The sequence below is a fragment of the Rana temporaria genome, chromosome 2 (genome assembly GCF_905171775.1).
Source record: "Rana temporaria chromosome 2, aRanTem1.1, whole genome shotgun sequence".
Lineage (NCBI taxonomy): Eukaryota > Metazoa > Chordata > Amphibia > Anura > Ranidae > Rana > Rana temporaria.
The window spans coordinates 210,882,717-210,902,094 of record NC_053490.1 but is presented as its reverse complement, the minus strand read 5'-3'; the positions used below and the strand labels follow the sequence as shown (position 1 = coordinate 210,902,094).

General features: G+C 41.4%; 1 protein-coding gene across 3 annotated transcripts in view; it reads left to right on the top strand.

The window, feature by feature from the left end:
* LOC120926439 (lysozyme g-like) overlaps positions 1-18,786 on the top strand; it is a 90,447-nt gene extending 71,661 nt beyond the window's left edge. The window contains exons 4-6 of one of the 3 annotated variants that reach the window (XM_040336351.1): positions 4,418-4,617; positions 17,747-17,885; positions 18,578-18,786. In XM_040336351.1, coding sequence (XP_040192285.1) covers positions 4,418-4,617; positions 17,747-17,885; positions 18,578-18,711 — 473 coding nt within the window. In that variant the 3' untranslated portion in view covers positions 18,712-18,786. The remainder of the gene's footprint in view (positions 1-4,417; positions 4,618-17,746; positions 17,886-18,577) is intronic. The other 2 variants (XM_040336353.1, XM_040336350.1) reach the window with 2 other exon arrangements.
* The last annotated feature ends 592 nt before the right edge of the window (positions 18,787-19,378 follow it).

The window sequence follows — 19,378 nt, the reverse complement described above, 5'->3', positions numbered from 1 at the left end:
TGCGCCCGCGGCACGCTCCCGCGACCCCATCCGAAGCTCCGGGACCGCAGGACTCGATCGCCGCTGGAGTCCCGCGATCGGTCCCCGAAGCTGAAGGACGAGAATAGCCGTGTGTAAACACGGCTTCCCCGTTCTTCACTGTGGCGCCGTCATTAATTGTGTGTTCCCTAATATAGGGACGCACAATCAATGACATCAGACCTACAGCCACACCCCCCTACGGTTGTAAACACACAGTAGGTGAAACATAACCCCTTCAGCGCCCCCTGTGGTTAACTCCCAAACCGCAATTGTCATTTTCACAGTAAAACAATGCATTTTAAATGCATTTTTTGCTGTGAAAATGACAATGGTCCCAAAAATGTGTCATAAAGTCGCAGTCACGAAAAAAATCGCTGATCGCCGCCATTAGTAGTAAAAAAATAAAATTAGTAAAAATGCAATAAACTATCCCCTATTTTGTAAACACTATACATTTTGCGCAAACCAATCGATAAACGCTTATTGCGTTTTTTTTTTCCAAAAATAGGTAGAAGAATACGTATCGGCCTACACTGAGGGAAAAAAATGTTTTATATGTTTTTGGGTGATATTTATTATAGCAAAAAGTAAAAAATATTGAATTTTTTTTAAATTGGCGCTCTATTTTTGTTTATAGCGCAAAAAATAAAAACCGCAGAGGCGATCAAATACCACCAAAAGAAAGCTCTATTTGTGGGAAAAAAAGGACGCCAATTTTGTTTGGGAGCCACGTCGCACTACCGCGCAATTGTCAGTTAAAGCGACGCAGTGCCGAATCGCAAAAAGGGGCCTGGTCTTTTACCTGCATTTTGGTCCAGGTCTTAAGTGGTTAAGGAGAACCAGTCACAAGCATACTGCATCACATAGGGGACTTTTGGTCCCCCCCCCCTCAAAAAAAAGTGTTAAGCCTCACCCCCACCTACATGCACATTTGAATGTAAACACATGTGCACCTATCTAGGAAAACATCAATTGCAATACACATGTTGCATATTGTCGTACACGCCAGAGTGAGAACAATAATTCTAAGCCCATTATTTAGGGTTAACTCTAAACTTATAACCTGTAGGGGTTTTGGAAATGTTGTCTATGGAAAGCTTAGAACAGCAAAGTTCGTCCCTGTTTCAGGGGCACAATTGATTGACATTTTGACATATGTTTGGGCTCATTGTCCTGCTGGAAGATCCAAGATCTCTGACGCAAACCCAGCTTTCTGACACTGGGCTCTACAGTGCGACCCAAAATCCTTTGGTAATCCCCAGATTTCATGATGCCTTGCACACATTCAAGGCACCCAGTGCCAGAGGCAGCAAAACAACCCCAAAACATCATTGAACCTCCACCATATTTCACTGTAGGTACTGTGTTTTTTTCTTTGTAGGCCTCATTCCATTTTTGGTAAACAGTAGGATGATGTGCTTTACCAAAAAGCTCTATCTTGGTCTCATCTGTCCACAAGATGTTTTCCCAGAAGGATTTTGGCTTACTCAAGTACAATTTGGCAAACTGTAGTTTTGCATTTTTATGTCTCTGTGTCAACAGTGGGGTCCTCCTGGGTCTCCTGCCATAGCGTTTCATTTCATTTAAATGTCGACGGATAGTTCGCGCCGACACTGATGCTTCCTGGACAGCTTGAATTTCTTTGGAACTTGTTTGGGGCTGCTGAACCACCATCCGGACTACACTGCTTTGCAACCTTTCATCAATTTTTCTCTTCCGTCCACGCCCGAGAGATTAGCTACAGTGCCATGGGTTGCAAACTTCTTGATAATGTTGCGCACTGTGGACAAAGGAAAATCTAGATCTCTGGAGATGGACTTGCAGCCTTGAGATTGTTGATATGTTTCCACAATTTTGGTTCTCAAGTCCTCAGACAGTTCTCTTCTCCTCTTTCTGTTGTCCATTCTTAGTGTGGCACACACAGACACACAATGCAAAGACTAATGCCGCATACACACGATAATTTTTCGGCATGAAAAAAACAAATTTTTTCGGCATTTAGAAAAAACTGTCTGTCAGTACTGGGTCACATTAGCTGAGTGATGACGAAAAATTGAGGCAGAAAAGAAACATTGGATTACTAGTCAGTACAAGTGTGCAAAATTAGTGTATTGGATTTGGAAGAATAAATCACCTCTAACATTGGGTGTCATATGTGTTGGCCAGGAATGTGTGGAAATCTGACAAGCCTGATTCCTTCCATGTACCCCTGTGCATTTTTCGACCCAGCGCATGTTCCCACCATTTATACCAGCCTCCATTTATACCAGCCTCCACGCTCCCAACTGTGGAGCCATGACTGTCATGGCAGGTGCTACCTGCTTTAGCTGATTTCCTGTTAGTAAAAGACGATTTGCACTTTTCTGTCTGTTACAGCGTGATGAACGTGCTTATTCCATTACGAATGGTAGTTTTACCAGAACAAGCACTCCCATGTCATAACTTGCTTCTGAGCATGCGTGGGTTTTTAACATCGTTTTAGTCCACACACGACCATTTTTTACAACCCGAAAAACAACATTGATTAAAACATCGTTAAAAAATGCAGCATGTTCGAAAAAATTTTTTGTCGTTTTTCAGAACCCGAAAAATGATGTGAAGCCCACACATGATCATTTTAAATTACATTTTTTTAAAACTTATTGTGAGCACGCGGCATTAGTGAACTTCTCTCCTTTTTTATCTGCTTTCAGGTGTGATTTTTATATTGCCCACACCTGTTACTTTCCCCAGTTAATGATATTCAATGGGTTGAAGTAGGATCAATGTAGGACCAAAAGTAGTACAGGGAGCATTTTCAAAGTCGAACCGACTTGTGTAGGACCAGTTGAGGCTGGGTTCACACTTGTCCTACAAACGGTCCTACATTGGGAGCCTCATGTAGCATGACGTGTGAAAATCAATGTTTCCCTATGAGAGCCGTCTTAACTGGTCCTACACAAGTCGGTCCGACTTTGAAAATGCTCCCTGTACTACTTTTGGTCCTACATTGATCCTACTTCAACCCATTGAATATCATTGAAGTCGGACCAAAGTAGTATCCTGTTCATGAAAGTAGGATGGATGTAGGATGGATGTAGGACCAATGTAGGATAAATGTAGGACCAATGTAGCAGAGCAAAGTAGGATCAAAGTAGTGTACCCTGTTTCCCCAAAAATAAGACCTACCCTGAAAATAAGACCTAGTGTTATTTTCCAGGAGGGTTGCAATATAAGCCCTACCCCGAAAATAAGCCCTAGTTAAAATGCTTGTAAAATCCTCTAATCCACTATATTACAGTAGTATATAATGTACAATGTGTATGTTTCTGTAATATAATTGCAGAGCGGCGCTATAACAAAATGTATTTGGCACAATTATGTTACAGAAACGCACACATTGTACATTATATACTACTGTAATAGAGTGAATTATAGGATTGTACAAGCATTTTAACTCAGTTCACACTGGGGATTCCTGACAGGCAGGGAGGGAGAGAAGACAGCACATTACATGGTAAGACCTACCCCTAAAATAAGCCCTACTGTGTCTTTTGTTGGCATAATTAATATAAGACCCGGGCTTATTTTCGGGGAAACACGGTAGTAGTGTGAACCCAGCCTAAGACAGCTCTCATAGGGAAACATTGATTTTCACACGTCATGCTACATGAGGCTCCCAATGTAGGACCGTTTGTCGGACAAGTGTGAACCCAGCCAAAAGGAGCATCACATGCTTTAAACAATCTTATTTATCTACAATTTTGAAAAGGTGCCAAGAATTTTGACCAGCCCATTTTTGGAGTTTTGTGTGACATTATGTCCAATTTTCTTTTTTTCCTCCTATTTTTGTTTTGTTCCAATACACACAAAGGGAATACACATGTGTATAGCAAAACATGTGTTACTGCAATGCTTTTCTGTGAGAAATAGGGGATTTTCTGTAAACATTTCTTGGGTGGGTGCCAACAATTTCGGCCATGATTGTATATATAATATATAGCAACATGCAGATTAGTTGCTAGAGGGTACTGTCATTGCAATTCGTCTGGCTCTGTATGTGAAACTGTTGAGATAATGTATAAGCCACATTTGAAGTGCATTTTTCTCAGTATGACACCACATAGGCTTGCATGGAGAACACCGCATGAATATGTAATCCATGTAAGGACAGTTTTTTAAAACATTAACACATATTGATCAAATTGATAAGTTCAAAGAAATCTTACTTATTTTACATCTTTATCTAAAAAACACATTCCCTGTAACAAATATTTTGTTCATTTTCTTATTGGTTATCTGTATACATTTTCAAAGCAGAACCTTGAGTTTTTTGGTCAAATTTGTAACTTTTCTTGCTGTAAAAAAAGATTCCGCTAATATCTTCTAAGACAATATTCTTTTTACTTTCTTAAAGGAATACCAGCATCTGAAAAACTGGCAAGAACAGATCTGCAAAGGGTAAACTGTTACAGGGAGAGGATTAAGTCTGTGTCCTGGCAAACTGGTGTGGACGCAGCTATAATTGCAGCAATCGTGTCTCGTGAATCACGTGGTGGAGCTGCTTTGGACGCTAATAAATGGGGTGATCATGCCAATGCTTTTGGCCTGATGCAGGTAATGAAAGGTTTACATTAATAGTAAAATGAATAAGCAGCACACTGGAAATGTTGATGACATATAATTTATCCTAATAGAAATACAGACAAGTATGCACAATATATAAACTGTACTGCATTTTTACAAATTACACTTGAATATAACAGTAATACACACACCAGTTAAAGCGGCATGAACTGAATATAGAAAAGTGAAGACATTAAAGGAGTTGTAAAGTCTCAAGGTTTTTCTGACAGGGAGGCCACTCTGTGCAAAACCCTTGCACAGAGCTGGTAAGTATAACATATTTTTTATATTAACCACCTAAGGACCGCCGCACGACGATATACGTCGACAGAATGGTACGGCTGGGCACAAAGACGTACAGGTACGTGCACTTTAAGATCCCAGCCGTGGGTCGCGACATGTTCCGGAGCTCCATGACCGCACCCACGGGACCCGCGATCGGGATCGGCCACGCCCCTTAACAGTTATAAACACTCCCTAGTACACACTTAACCCCTTCACTGCCAGTGTCATTTTTACAGTAATCAGTGAATTTTTATAGCACTGATCGCTGTAAAAATGACAATGGCCCCAAAATGGTGTCAAAAGTATCCGATGTGTCTTCCATAATGTCGCAGTCACGATAAAAATCGATGATCGCCACCATTACTAGTAAAAAAAAAATATTATTACAAATGCCATAAAACTATTTTGTAGAAGCTATAACTTCTGTGCAAACCAATCAATAAATGCCTATTGCGATTTTTTTTTACAAAAAATATGTAGAAGAATACGTATCGGCCTAAACTGTGGATTTTTTTTTTATATATATATATATTTTTGGTGATATTTATTACAGCAAAAAATAAAAAATACAGCATTTTTTTCAAAATTTACGCTCTATTTTTGTTTATAGCGCAAAAAATAAAAACCGCAGAGGTGATCAAATACCACCAAAAGAAAGCTCCATTTGTGGGAAAAAAAGGGACGTCAATTTTGTTTGGGAGCTACGTCGTACAACCGCGCAATTGTCAGTTAAAGCGACACAGTGCCGAATCGCAAAAAGTGGCCTGGTCTTTGACCAGCGAAATGTATAGGGGCTAAAGTGGTTAAAAAATGAACCTTTACAATCACCTTAAGGTGCTATTAATGTTTTGGCTATAATATTTTCTGGATTTCTACCTTAGCCTAACATAGGACCTAAATGGTTATTTAAGTGCCAAAAATTGTCAGCACATGTTTGAGATGCTTGATACAAAAACTGACTTGGCAAAAGAACATGCGTGTTCATCTTGCCATTAAATGCTCACATATGTGTATAATGCCCATTGCACACGTTCCTGGAAATGGCAAATGGAAATGTAAGCGAGTGCTGTTGCAATCGCCAGTTGGAAACCGGTACCATAGGCCAAAGTATATATTGCCAGCACACTACGGATCTTAAAAACTGTCAAAACATTTACTCAGGTGATCGCATCACAATGGTAAAGTGCAATGGTTTGGGGGCTATGGAGGACCCCTTCGTCGGGCATTTCCCATCGCACACATTCCTAGATGAGCTCTCAAATTTGGGCGCTGCAGCAACAACCAGCTGGATACTGGTTGACACAACAAAGATATTTGCCAGCACACCATGGATAGACATAAAATAGCATCCAAACGGATAGTTTATTGCATGATCACAACCGGGGCCGCCATCAGGAATTATGGGGCCCCTTACACAGCTTCAGGCATGGCCCCCTGGAGCAGAGAACCGGGGGGGGGGGTAGCCATCTGGGGCCCTGGGGACCTCTGGGCCCTTTAATTAAAAAAAAAAGTGTATATATATATATATATATATATATATATATATATATATATAAAATTTATAAAAATAAATTGCAAAAAAAGGGGGGTTGCCATCTGGGACCTTTAATAAAAAATTTAAAAAAGAAACCTCTGGGCCCCTTAAAAAAAATATATAAAAAATAAAAATAAAATAAACATTTATAAAAAATAAAATAAAAGGGGGGGGGTTGTCATCCAGGGCCCTGAGGACGTCTGGGCTCTTTAATAAAAAATATATATATATTTATAAAACAAAATAAAAAAATAAACATTTATAAAAAAAAGGGGGTTTGCCACATGGGGCCCTGGGGACATCTGAGCCATTTAATTTATATATATATATATATATATATATATATATATATATATATATATATATATATATATATATAAGAAAAAAAAAAGAAATAAAATATAAAAAATAAACATTTTTAAAAAAAGGGGGGTTGTCAACCGAGGCCCTGGGGACCTCTGGGCCCTTTAATAATAATAATAATAATAATAATAATAATAATAATATATATATATATATATATATATATATATATATATATATATATATATATATATATATATATATATATATATAAAAACACATATATATATATATATATATAAAATATTTTTTTTCACAAAAAGTCTTTATTGGGTGAACAATAGGGCATAATACATTGTAAACAATACATGTATGTAATGAAAAAAAATAATTTTAGCAAAGATGTTATACATTAATACATGTCTGCGTGTTAGGATGCGCGGAACCCCACTTTATCTCATTTATACATTAATACAGTTGTTACATACAATATCTTTGGCAATTGAGTATGGATAGCAAAACTGTCACCGTTTTTAAATTAGATCAATGAACAGATATATGTTTGATCGAGTAATCTTATAGATAGAGGGGGGAAAAGGGGAGGGAAGGGTAAACAAAAAAAGGGGGGGGGAGTGGCGGAGGAAGAAAGATTACAGACATTTAAAGCTTAATTTCATACATACAAGTAAGAAATAGTATACAGAAGTCTGGAGATAACGTATTTTCCTGTATTAATTTCAATATTATGTAATAACCGACTTATAGTTTTGAGATACCTTAAATGATGTCCAGTTGGACCAAATCACTGAAAATTTTGTAATTCTCTCTTGGGAGATGCTGATGAGTTCCTCAACTCTTTCTATGTTGTTGATTCTCCTAAACCATTCAGCTTTAGTTGGGACATGAGTAGTTTGCCAATGACAGGGGATGCATTGACGTGCCGCATTGATCATGAACATGGGAAGAGATTTCAAGTACTGTTTCTTAGGGATAGAGTTGAAGTGTAAGAGATACTGAATCGGTGTGAAACTCAAGTTCTCAGAGGTGACTAGTTTAATAGTTTTGTGTACTGATATCCAGAAAGATTGAATTAGAGGGCATGACCACCAAACATGTAGTATCGAACCCTCCTCGCGTTTACATCTCCAGCATCTATCAGACACCAGAGGTGAAATTTTGTGAAGGGTAGTAGTGGTTCTGTACCATCTAATGATGATCTTAAAACCACTTTCTTGTGTGGCGACATTAAGTGATCCTTTATGTGCATATAGATACATTTTTTCCCAGTCTTCTGCGGACAGGTTAATATCTAAATCTCTTTCCCATGTTTTACAGGATGAGCTGGAGAAATCATTGATGTCTTCAAATAGTGAATTGTAAAGGGACGAGATAATATGTCCGTGTGGAGTTGTTTTGGTGCAAAGTTTTTCTAACAGTGTCAAGGGTCTTATCCAGTGATGGATGATGTCTTTTTTGGTTAAAAAATGTCTGATTTGGATGTAGTTCCAGTGCAATAAGAGACCCCGGGAAAGTCTGGATTGTTCAGAAGTGGTGTAAGAGGGCCCAACCAGGGGGAGGGATTAGTGATTTTGAAGGTACTGTGGAAGATTTCTAATGCGGGTCCGATAAGAGGGTGCGTTTTGATAAAGTTTGAATGATACTTAGGATTAATCCAAGGTAGATATTTTAGATCGTGAGGGGACTGTGTTTGTTCTAGGTTCACCCAGTCTTTCACCGTATGATGTATGTTCCAGTCTACAATCCTTGTTAAGCGGGCAGCCTGATGATATTTTCTGAGGTCGGGTAGAGCTATGTCTCCCCTACTCTTGGGTAGATTTAATCTAGAACATTTAATTCTAGGAGATTTACCTCTCCAAATAAAGGAGGAACATGCTTTGCGAAAGGTAGTAAAAAATGACAAGGGAATTTTGATAGGAATTGTTTGTAGAGGAACCGCGGTAAAATAGTCATCTTGATTAGGGAAGCTCGTCCGAACCAAGATATATTTAGTGCATTCCATCTCTTCAGATCTTCCTGTGTTTCTTTTAATACTGGAGTGAAATTAAGGTGAAAGAGGTCTTTCAGGTCTGAAGAGATTTCAATTCCCATGCTGCGATTTGCCCAATTAAATAGAAAGTTTTTTTTACATAATTCTACTACGCTGGAAGGCATCGATATGTTGAGGGCATTGGATTTGGAGTGATTTATTTTTAAATTAGATAGTAATTGAAAATATTCAAGGTCATCTGCAAAAGCTTCTAATTTGTAGGTATTGTTCTGAATCTTAATTCTTTTAATATCGTCATTTGATCTGATTTTATTTAACAGGGGTTCAAGTGTTAAAACAAATAAAAGGGGGGATAGAGGGCATCCCTGTCTGGTTCCGTTGCGTAGATTGAAGGTGCCCGACAGGTGGCCATTGACCCGGACCCTAGCAGTAGGATTAGAATACAAGACTTTAATGTATGATCTCATTTGAGGTAGAAAACCTATGTGTTTTAGCCCTGCATCAATGAAGTCCCAGGCCACTCTGTCGAGCGCCTTCTCGGCGTCAAGGGATAAGAAGAAACCTTGTTTCTGTTTAGACGTTAGCCAATGAGTTATGTTAAGGACTTTTATTGTGTTGTCCCGCCCCTCCCTACCCGGGATAAATCCCACTTGGTCTAAGGCTATTAGGGAAGTTAACAAGGGAAGGATCCTATTGGCTAATATTTTAGCATAAACCTTTACATCAACATTTATTAAGGATATTGGTCTGTAATTACTGACCTGTGTCATGTCTTTGCCTTCTTTGGGTATTACCGTGATGTGGGCTTCTAAAAATTGTTTTGGGGGGTTTTGTTCCGAATGAAGGGACCGGAATGTTTTCAAAAACCTTGGTTTCAGTATGTCAGAGAAAGTCTTATAATATTGTAGGGGTAGGCCCATCCGGGCCTGGGGCTTTGCCTATTTTCATTTATTTTATGGCTCTGTCAAATTCTTGCAGGGTGTCAGTCTTTACCACGTGATCAGCCGTGTCCAATCACGGCTGATCACGATGTAAACAGGAAAAGCCGGTAATCAGCTTTTCCTCACTCATGTCTGTCAGACGCGAGTAGTGGAGAGCAAAAGACGGTCTACAGCGCGTTCGAGTTGTCCTCCCAGAATCCGGAATCATCCGTGAGCGCTGGGTCTAGAAGACATGATCGCTCCCTCAAATGACGGAGCGATCACTTGTAAACAAACCAGCGTCATGTGAGGACGCCGGTTCCTCCCTCTCCTCTCTGTACCGATCGGTACAGTGTGAGAGGAGAGGGGAGAGAGCGGGTGGCAGCAGCAGCACTGTGGGCTGGATCTGTGACAAATGTAGTCACATATCCAGCCATCCATCCCTGCGCAATACTCTGCAGTACCCTGCAAATCCCTGGGCAATACTCTGCAATACCCTGCACAATACCCCGCACAATACTCTGCAATACCCCGCACAATACTCTGCAATACCTTGCCAATACTCCGCAATACTCACCACCGCTACGATCAAACCAGCCTAGAGGTGAGATGTGGGGTCTTATTGACCCTATATCTCACTGTAAAGAGGACCTGTCATGCTATATTTCTAATACAAGGTGTCATGGACCTTGAGATATTAAAATGTTTCTACTTGACATCTGTTACACAGGAGAGGGACATTCAATGCAAGGACATCGGTTATTGAAATGCTAAGTGGAACCAGCTAGAGAAATACCTTTTATTGTGTTCTGCAGGTTAAGAGCGGGTGTCGGAGACGCTCCGTCTGGCTAAAAACTATGGATTGAAGGTTAATTGAATCTAGATGTATGTGTTTATTGTTCTAAAGGTCAGAAGCCTCCTGTCAGCTGTATTGAATTAGCATTCTATTGTCTAAAGCAATGTAACCTCTCAGAGGTAGTAATTAAGTAGACCGGGTTATTGTGTATATTGATTACCCCCTGGGGCTTCTGTCTCAATACACAAGTCTTTCTATCCAAGCTATTGGACCAATCCCTGTTGACAATTTCAAGTCCTCATTTGCATGGTCAAGGGGGACCTGAGTGAAGACTGCATATACTTTACAATTGACCAATAGGAAAGCGGTTGTTGGGAGTGGGATGTTCCAAATTCTGTATAAAAGTGTGCTGTGTAATTGAAAATAAAGAGTCCTGTTGGAACTTACATACAGCCTGCCTGGTGTTTGTTCTTAATGGGTCCGAATGGCACATAGCTGTAATTCGGATCCCGGAACCTTGGATGACTGGACCATCAGACTTTTGCAATCTGCAAGCTGACTCACTGGTAGCAGAGGAGTGTCGGGAGAGCAGGACCTGGGCGAGCAAGGGTCTCGTCACATTGGTTGGCAGCGGTGGGATTTGCTCTCCAGTTACTGGGACAACTCCAAACCACCACCATGAATGACCAGCTATGCAGCCTGGAGGAGAACCATGCTAAAAGACTTGCTTGAGAGCCGTGGAGGGACCGGTGGGAAGAACAAGGCCACCCTGATCATTGCGCTAGCCGAGATGGATCAGAGGGATGGTGATGCAGGACCCCGGTCAGTTGAAGACTTGTTCCAGCAGCGAGTTCAACAGTGGTTGGCATTATATGGTGCGAACCCATCAGAGACCGCCATACAGAATACCATTAGAGACCTCCAGCGGCAGGATGAGAGAGAACGAGAGCGACAACAGAGAGAACGAGAGCGGCAACAGGAGCTGAGAATTGCAGAAATACGGCGATCGGTGACAACACCTAAAGAAGCAGCACCAAATGAAAGAAGAGGAGAGGTACAGATATCAGTAACCATTGAAGAGGAATTCAGAAGGAGGTTGCGAGAGAAGCAGATACAGCGCAGAGGACCAGTATCAGAGGAGGTCCTGCTTGGATGGTCTGATTCGATCCGCTGCGAACTCTGGAAAGAAGCGCTAGCCCGCGAGCAGCGACACCAGGGAAAAGCTCTCCCCTCCATCCATGTAAGGTACTGGTCACAGTATGAAGTACGGATGCTGTTATTGGGGGAACAACCAAAGCAGGAGTGGACAGCAGAGTTAAGCAGGCTGATCCGGGAAGAGATGCGGTTGGACGAGAGCTACAGAGCCCTCCGGTGGTATGTAGTCCAAGAGTGCCCGTGGTCAGCGGATGACAGCCCCACGGAAGGCTTTGACTATGATGGCCTGGGATTGTTGTATTGGAGGATGTCCAGGGATCCCAACTTTGGGAGCGATCGGGAGTGGCGTTGGGAGGAAATAATGGAGCACAGAGAGCGAAGACTGAATGTCCCGGAAGTGCACTGGTTACAGGAAGATTTGGAATTCCTGGCCGCTCAGGAATGGGAACTGGAAATCGCCTACAAACAGCTGCTAGACTCCGCTCAGCAGCAGGGTGAGGTTCCCTTTACCTGGGACTATGAGGAAATATCAGCTGACAGTGATGAAATCCTGGCTGATGAATCAGCAGTGGAAAATCGGGAGCTTGCCATTCCCAAAGCTGAAGTGCTGACCGCAGGGCCGAGCTCCGCTAACCTCTGCTCAGTACCCATAGCATCTTCTGGGTTCCATGGACAGGAGATGGTGAACCTCTATCCCCAGACACCAGTTGTAGAGACAGGGGATTTGATAGACTTTTCTGCTGAGGAAGAACAACCTGGGGAGCCTCCAACAGAAGAGCTGGTATCAGGGCCAAACTTCACTGTGCTCTGCCCAGCACCAAGGACAGTATTTGTGGAGTTACAAGGAACTTCCCCAGCTGAAGCGCTGGTCACCGGACAGAGGGATCAAGACCTCTGCCCCACCCCTGTGGCAGTTCCGGAGGCTCAGGGTGAGAAGATGGCGATCACTCCCCAGCCACAGATTACAGAGTGTATGGACTGTTCAGAGGATGTTATGGATTATGCACCCCCAGCAGAAGTGCTGGCAACAGGGCAGAATGCTAGCCATCTCTGCCCAGCACTGGGACCAACTGTGGAGTTCCAGGGAGCCGGGGCGGTTGGCCCCCCTCCCCAGCAACAAGCTGAGGTGGTAAAGCTCGTACTCCCAGCTGAATCACTGGCAGCAGGACAGGATGCTACTGGCGGCTGTACCCCACTACAGCTTGAGCGGATATCGGTGGATGGGACTGTGGTCTCCACTCACAGCAACCCAGCGGAAGAGCTGGCAACAGAGCAGAGTGCCCCAGGCCTCTGCTCTCAACTAACAGGAGAGGGGGTTCCTGTGGTAGTGGATGGGACTCCGATCTCCACGGACACAACCCCAGAACATGGTGCGGCACTGAGACAGGAGGATGTCGGCTTTGCTTTGCAAGCACCGGGGGATTTTTACCTAGCATCAGTGGATGGGACTGCAGTCTCCACTGGTATACCCCAGGAATGGTGGCCAGTTGGCCCAGATTCCCAACGGCATGATGAACTGAGCCCAGCCACCCTGTCTTCTCTCCAGCGGCTGAAAGGACTCCAGGGAGAAGGGCCAGTCCAGGCCTCTCCCCAGCGGCAGGCATGTTCTCTGAGAGAGGCAGAGATTGGCTGGGTGAGTAATGCTCTGTTTGGGACAAGTTATCTGGGGTACTGGGTGGGTACCGGAATTGGGGTCTCTCCCAGTGTTAGTCTCCTGCCAAAGGGGGAGATGTGTGACAGACCTAGCCGGGACAGGGGCTTTTGGAGAGGACTGAATGCAAGCCTCTTGCCGTCCGATTATGGGCCAGGACCTCAAAACAGGAAGGCAGATGGGTCATCCCAGCAGACAGTCCTGGAACTTTAAGACTATTTTTCCAACATCCTCGAGTTGACCCGTTTGGGTCCCACTGCGGCTGTTGGACTGTTTCCCAGGGGAAGTAATGTCATGGACCTTGAGATATTAAAATGTTTCTACTTGACATCTGTTACACAGGAGAGGGACATTCAATGCAAGGACATCGGTTATTGAAATGCTAAGTGGAACCAGCTAGAGAAATACCTTTTATTGTGTTCTGCAGGTTAAGAGCGGGTGTCGGAGACGCTCCGTCTGGCTAAAAACTATGGATTGAAGGTTAATTGAATCTAGATGTATGTGTTTATTGTTCTAAAGGTCAGAAGCCTCCTGTCAGCTGTATTGAATTAGCATTCTATTGTCTAAAGCAATGTAACCTCTCAGAGGTAGTAATTAAGTAGACCGGGTTATTGTGTATATTGATTACCCCCTGGGGCTTCTGTCTCAATACACAAGTCTTTCTATCCAAGCTATTGGACCAATCCCTGTTGACAATTTCAAGTCCTCATTTGCATGGTCAAGGGGGACCTGAGTGAAGACTGCATATACTTTACAATTGACCAATAGGAAAGCGGTTGTTGGGAGTGGGATGTTCCAAATTCTGTATAAAAGTGTGCTGTGTAATTGAAAATAAAGAGTCCTGTTGGAACTTACATACAGCCTGCCTGGTGTTTGTTCTTAATGGGTCCGAATGGCACATAGCTGTAATTCGGATCCCGGAACCTTGGATGACTGGACCATCAGACTTTTGCAATCTGCAAGCTGACTCACTGGTAGCAGAGGAGTGTCGGGAGAGCAGGACCTGGGCGAGCAAGGGTCTCGTCACACAAGGGATGTTTACATTGCTTATAATAGGAATAAAAGTGATCCAAAAATGTATTTTTGGGGAAAAAAAAGTGTCAAACTAAAATAAAGTAAAATGAACAATAAAATATATATATTTTTTTAAAGCGCCGCTGTCCCTGTGTGCTCGCACACAGAAGCGAACGCACACGTAGTCCCGCCCACATATGAAACCGGTGTTCAAGCTACACATTTGAGGTATCGCTGCAAATGTTAGAACGAGAGCAATCATCTTGGCCCTAGACCTCCTCTGTAACTAAAAACATGTAACTAATAAAAATAATTAAAACGTCACCTATGGGGATTTTTAGTAGCAAAGTTTGGCGCCATTCCACGAGCGTGTGCAATTTTGGAGGGCGACATGTTGGGTATCTATTTACTCGGCGTAACTTCATCTTTCATATTATGCAAAAACATTGGGCTAACTTTACTGTTTTGTGGGTTTTTTTAAGCACAAAACAGTTTTTTTTTTAAAAACGTGTTAAAAAAATTGCTGCAAAAATACTGTGCAAAAAAAACATTATATATTCTTCTTTAGCAGAGACCCTAGAGAATGTAATGGCCGCCATTGTATTCTCTAGGGTCTCTGCTAAAGAAGAATATATAATGTTTTGGGTTTCTATGTAATTTTTTTGCAAATAAATGATGATTTTTACATGTAGGAGAGAAATGTCAGAATTGGCCTGGGTGCTCCAGAACGCTTGATGGTGCTCCCTGCATGTTAGGCCTCTGTATGTGGCCACGCTCTGTAAAAGTCTCACACATGTGGTATTGCCATACTCAGGAGGAATAGCAGAATGTGTTTTGGGGTGTAATTTCTGGTATGCATATGCTGTGTGTGAGAAATAACCTGCTAATATGACAGAAACGAGAATTATTATTTTTTTTTTTACAGAATTTTCAGTCTTTTTTCTTTTATAGTGCAAAAAATAAAAAAACCCAGAGGTGATCAAATACCACCAAAAGAAAGCTCTATTTGTGTGAAAAAAAGGACAGAAATTTCATATGGGTACAACGTTGTATGACTGGGTAATTGTCATTCAAATTGTGAGAGCACTGAAAGCTGAAAATTGGTCTGGTTAGGAAGGGGGTTTAAGTGCCCAGTGGTCAAGTGGTTAAGGTGCATTTGGCCTGCATGCTTCTAAGTTCCTTCACAAGTTTTTAAAGCTGCAGAAGGATTTATATGCATTTCTGTCACCTTCTAGGGGCAGAAAAACTATTTTGGAACAAATGCCTAACACATACAGCATACATTACACTGTTTGAGAAGACTCATTAAAGCGGTAATAGACCCAAAAGCAAACCTTTATTATATTGCAACTTAAAATGTGGGAGATGCGCTGACTGTGATGGGATTAAAAAATGAACCCACAATAAAAGGGAATGAACTAGGGTTGCCCCTTTGTCTTCAAGCCAAACCCAAACACTTTAGCAATGCCGTTTTTTTTTTAGTATACACTGACTATGGGATAACAGACTTGGGACATCGTTGGGCAGTCCAAAGAAAATAGTATTGCGGCGTGCATAGTGCCTTCTCACTCTCCTGTCAGACCCTGTTCTGAGCCACATTCATGTCTGAATAATGTGTCTGGGTTTCAAGGGGGCTGAAACCTGGACACATGATTCAAAACCCGAACTGTCTGGGTGAATCCCGGACAGGTGGCAACCCTAGAATGAACCTGTGTTAATGCAAGGAATTGTGTGTATATCCTGGTCTGTCTGATGAGTATCATTGCCAGATATACATGTAGATAAACACAAATAATAATAAACCTGTGTGAATGACAACAAAGTGTGCTTGAGCTTATCTAACCAATCAAGGTACAGATAAATTGTGCAAAGTATCTATAAAAAAATAAATCTAAAAATCACTTTAAATACAAATAAAAACAAAAAGATGAATGAATCAGAAAGTGAACTAAAGAGGTCCACAGTCTCATTTCACATATCATCACATTTACCCTGGACTTCACCCCGGGCCAATTCCTATTGCACCATAGATCGCTACCCAAAAAAAGATTACTACAAGTCCTTAGCCATGCATATAGTTAACGCTGCCAGACTTTGTATCCCCAGACATTGGCGCTTTACTCACACCCCAACAGTCAGGGAATGGTTGGCAAGGATATCCACCATAAAAGAAATGGAGGAACTGATCCACATTTCGCAAAACAGGATTCATAAATTCCCAACCACATGGGCTTGTTGGACCCATCTCTTATTTACTGACATACCATCAGTATGTCTCTCAGGGTTGACGAGTGAATGCGGCATTGCCTTCACTGCTGTATTTGGGATGGTGAGGGGGTGGCGGGTGTGGATCCACTCGTGACCCCTTATTATTCTCCCTTTTTTTTTACCCCCCTCTCTCTACTCTACCTTATATTCGCTCCGTTTCTCATTTATTCCCGGTTTCTGTTCCCCCCTCCTCCTCCTCTCTACGGTGGACCCTGTACTCTCTCTCTTTAACGAGGGTACCTCTATCTTGTTTTTGTTATACGCTACATTAAGATACGTTTGCACTCTAGATTTTGATCAAGATCGATCCAATACAACTCCCCCTTCCCTCGAATCTATTGAGGGGGGGTGGGGGTGGGGAGGGGAGAATTGAAAATGTGATCCTCCGCCCTTCTACGCTAAAATTACGACTATGTATCTCGGTCATGGTCGTTTAGTTCCTGTTTGGATTTTTGTGTTGTATCGTGGTATTGGTACATTTTCTGTCATTATGTTTTATGCTGTCATATGACAACTACTTTGACATGTGTGTTTTTCTTTTTACCGAATAAAAAAAATGATAAAAAAAAAAAAAAAAAAAGTGAACTAAAGAACAATCCAAATAGATTAGGATGCAGATCCCAAGGTGTACGGTCACTTCACAGACTATGGCATGAAAACACCACTGTGCTCGAAGGAAATTCGATTGGCTGCTTACTGTGTTCCTCTGTATACATGATTTTATAAACGGTAATGCACCATCTGTCTTCCTTCGACTTTTACATTAAACTACGAGCTGAGAGTTGGTTATCCACTCAAGCTACTGCAGGTTGTACAGTCTCGTCAGCCGTGGATGAGTACACACATTTACTGATCCATCAGTGTCTGCTGTGAGCCAGTGTCAATCTTAAATCTCTGCAAGCTGGTATACAGAGGAACGCAGTCCCAAAGCTGTGGATCAGCACACACGCTCAGTGACCCGTGTGGGTCTGGTATACAACCAACCGAATTACCTTTGAGCACAAAGGTGTTTTCAAGTCTGTGAGGCGACTGTACATCCATTTTTGGGTTTAATACCACTTTATGTAGACTTTAATGGAACAATACATAATTTCTTCTCCAATCTGCTGCAACTAAATGTGGTAATATTAATTGTATGTACTTCTTAAAGCTCAACTAACAAATCATATGATTTTCTTAACACCAGATCGACAAAAGATGGCATACTCCACGAGGAGCATGGGACAGTGAAGAGCATCTTTTACAGGCCACAGAAATACTGACTTCCATGTTTGATGCAATCAAGAAAAAATTTCCAAGCTGGTCAAAAAGCCATGTTATGAAAGGTAATCATCCACATTATCAAATGTGTAATTCGTGGAGATTCAAATGCTCAAATATCCAGCAAACTGTATGTATAAAATTATTGCATATCTTAAAAAGAACAGGTCATGTTAAATTTGGGAGCGGTCAGTGCTTTATGAAAGCCGATTGCCTCCTTCATCTTTCCTAATTGTCATCACTAATATCTAGCAGAGGAATATCTTGTTGTATTGTAAATGGTAAAAGTAAAAGTATGCTTTAAACTAAACCTGGTAGCAGCAGGTTCATCGTTATGCCCCCTCCTTCGCCTTACCATAAAAAAAAACAAAAAAAAAAAAAACCTTCCAGCGCTTAGTCCTGTGAAAGCTCGGAGCAACTCAGGGCTTATACAGAGGTTCCTTTCTATCCGCAGAAGAAAAGACGAGATTATAGGGTTGAATTACTGAAGGCAAATAGACTTCACTTTGTAAGTGAATCGTATGCAAGAAAAAAAAAAGCGTTTTTTGTTTTTTTATTTTCTTTGCACATGATTTGATATTTTTTACAAAGTGAATTTTTACCACATTCACCAAGCTCTGGGGGACAAGCTCTTGTAAAGTACAATTGCCCTTGCAAAGTGAACAGTCTATTTGCGTTTTCTAGGCACAAAGGACATTTTGTCCTTTTTAAACTGTATTGGCAAATTTTTATACAAATATAACTTTTTTTTCTACAGGTGCTTTAGCAGCATACAACATGGGTCCAGACAGCGTTTACAGTTTTGATGCTGTTGACAGTCGTACAACTGGGGCAGACTACTCGAATGATTGTGTTGCGCGGGCAAAGTTTTACAAAAGAAATGGATTCTAAAGTCCATGATGTTGGTTTCGAACATTAAAACTACACAATACATAAACAAATTATGAAATAAATTGGCAAAAAAAACATGTGTGTTGTACTTTTCTTTATTAAAAATATCATTACATATAAAAATACAGTAATAACATTCTCAATATGAGAACACAGAGTAAAGAGATAATTATATAATTCATGAGATTATAGAAAAGCTCTGTATGCATACATTTCACTTCCACATATGTACTGAGTGACCGTTGTAGGATATGGTATTCTGTATTCCAAAGTGACCAAATACAATACAAATTCTAATCATACACAGGACAGTTTTCAGATAAATGTAACTAGCTGATAATCACAGAAATAAGTGAACAGGTCAAGGCAACATACTACCAACTGTTTCTTTCAAAGTCCTAAAACAATCAAAGCTATGGGTGGCAGGTTACCTTGATCTATGCCATCAACAGCTGGAGGCTACATATAGCTGTGTGTACGGGCAGCATAAGATTGGATACTCAATGACTCTTTGTTCTACCACGCATTTCACAGAATGCCTACAGTGTATTTTTGTCACTTTTTAGGCTACTTTCACACTGAGGCGCTCTAAATGTTTGAAAACCTCTTAAAGGGGTTGTAAAGGTACAATTTTTTCCCCCCTAAATAGCTTCCTTTACCTTAGTGC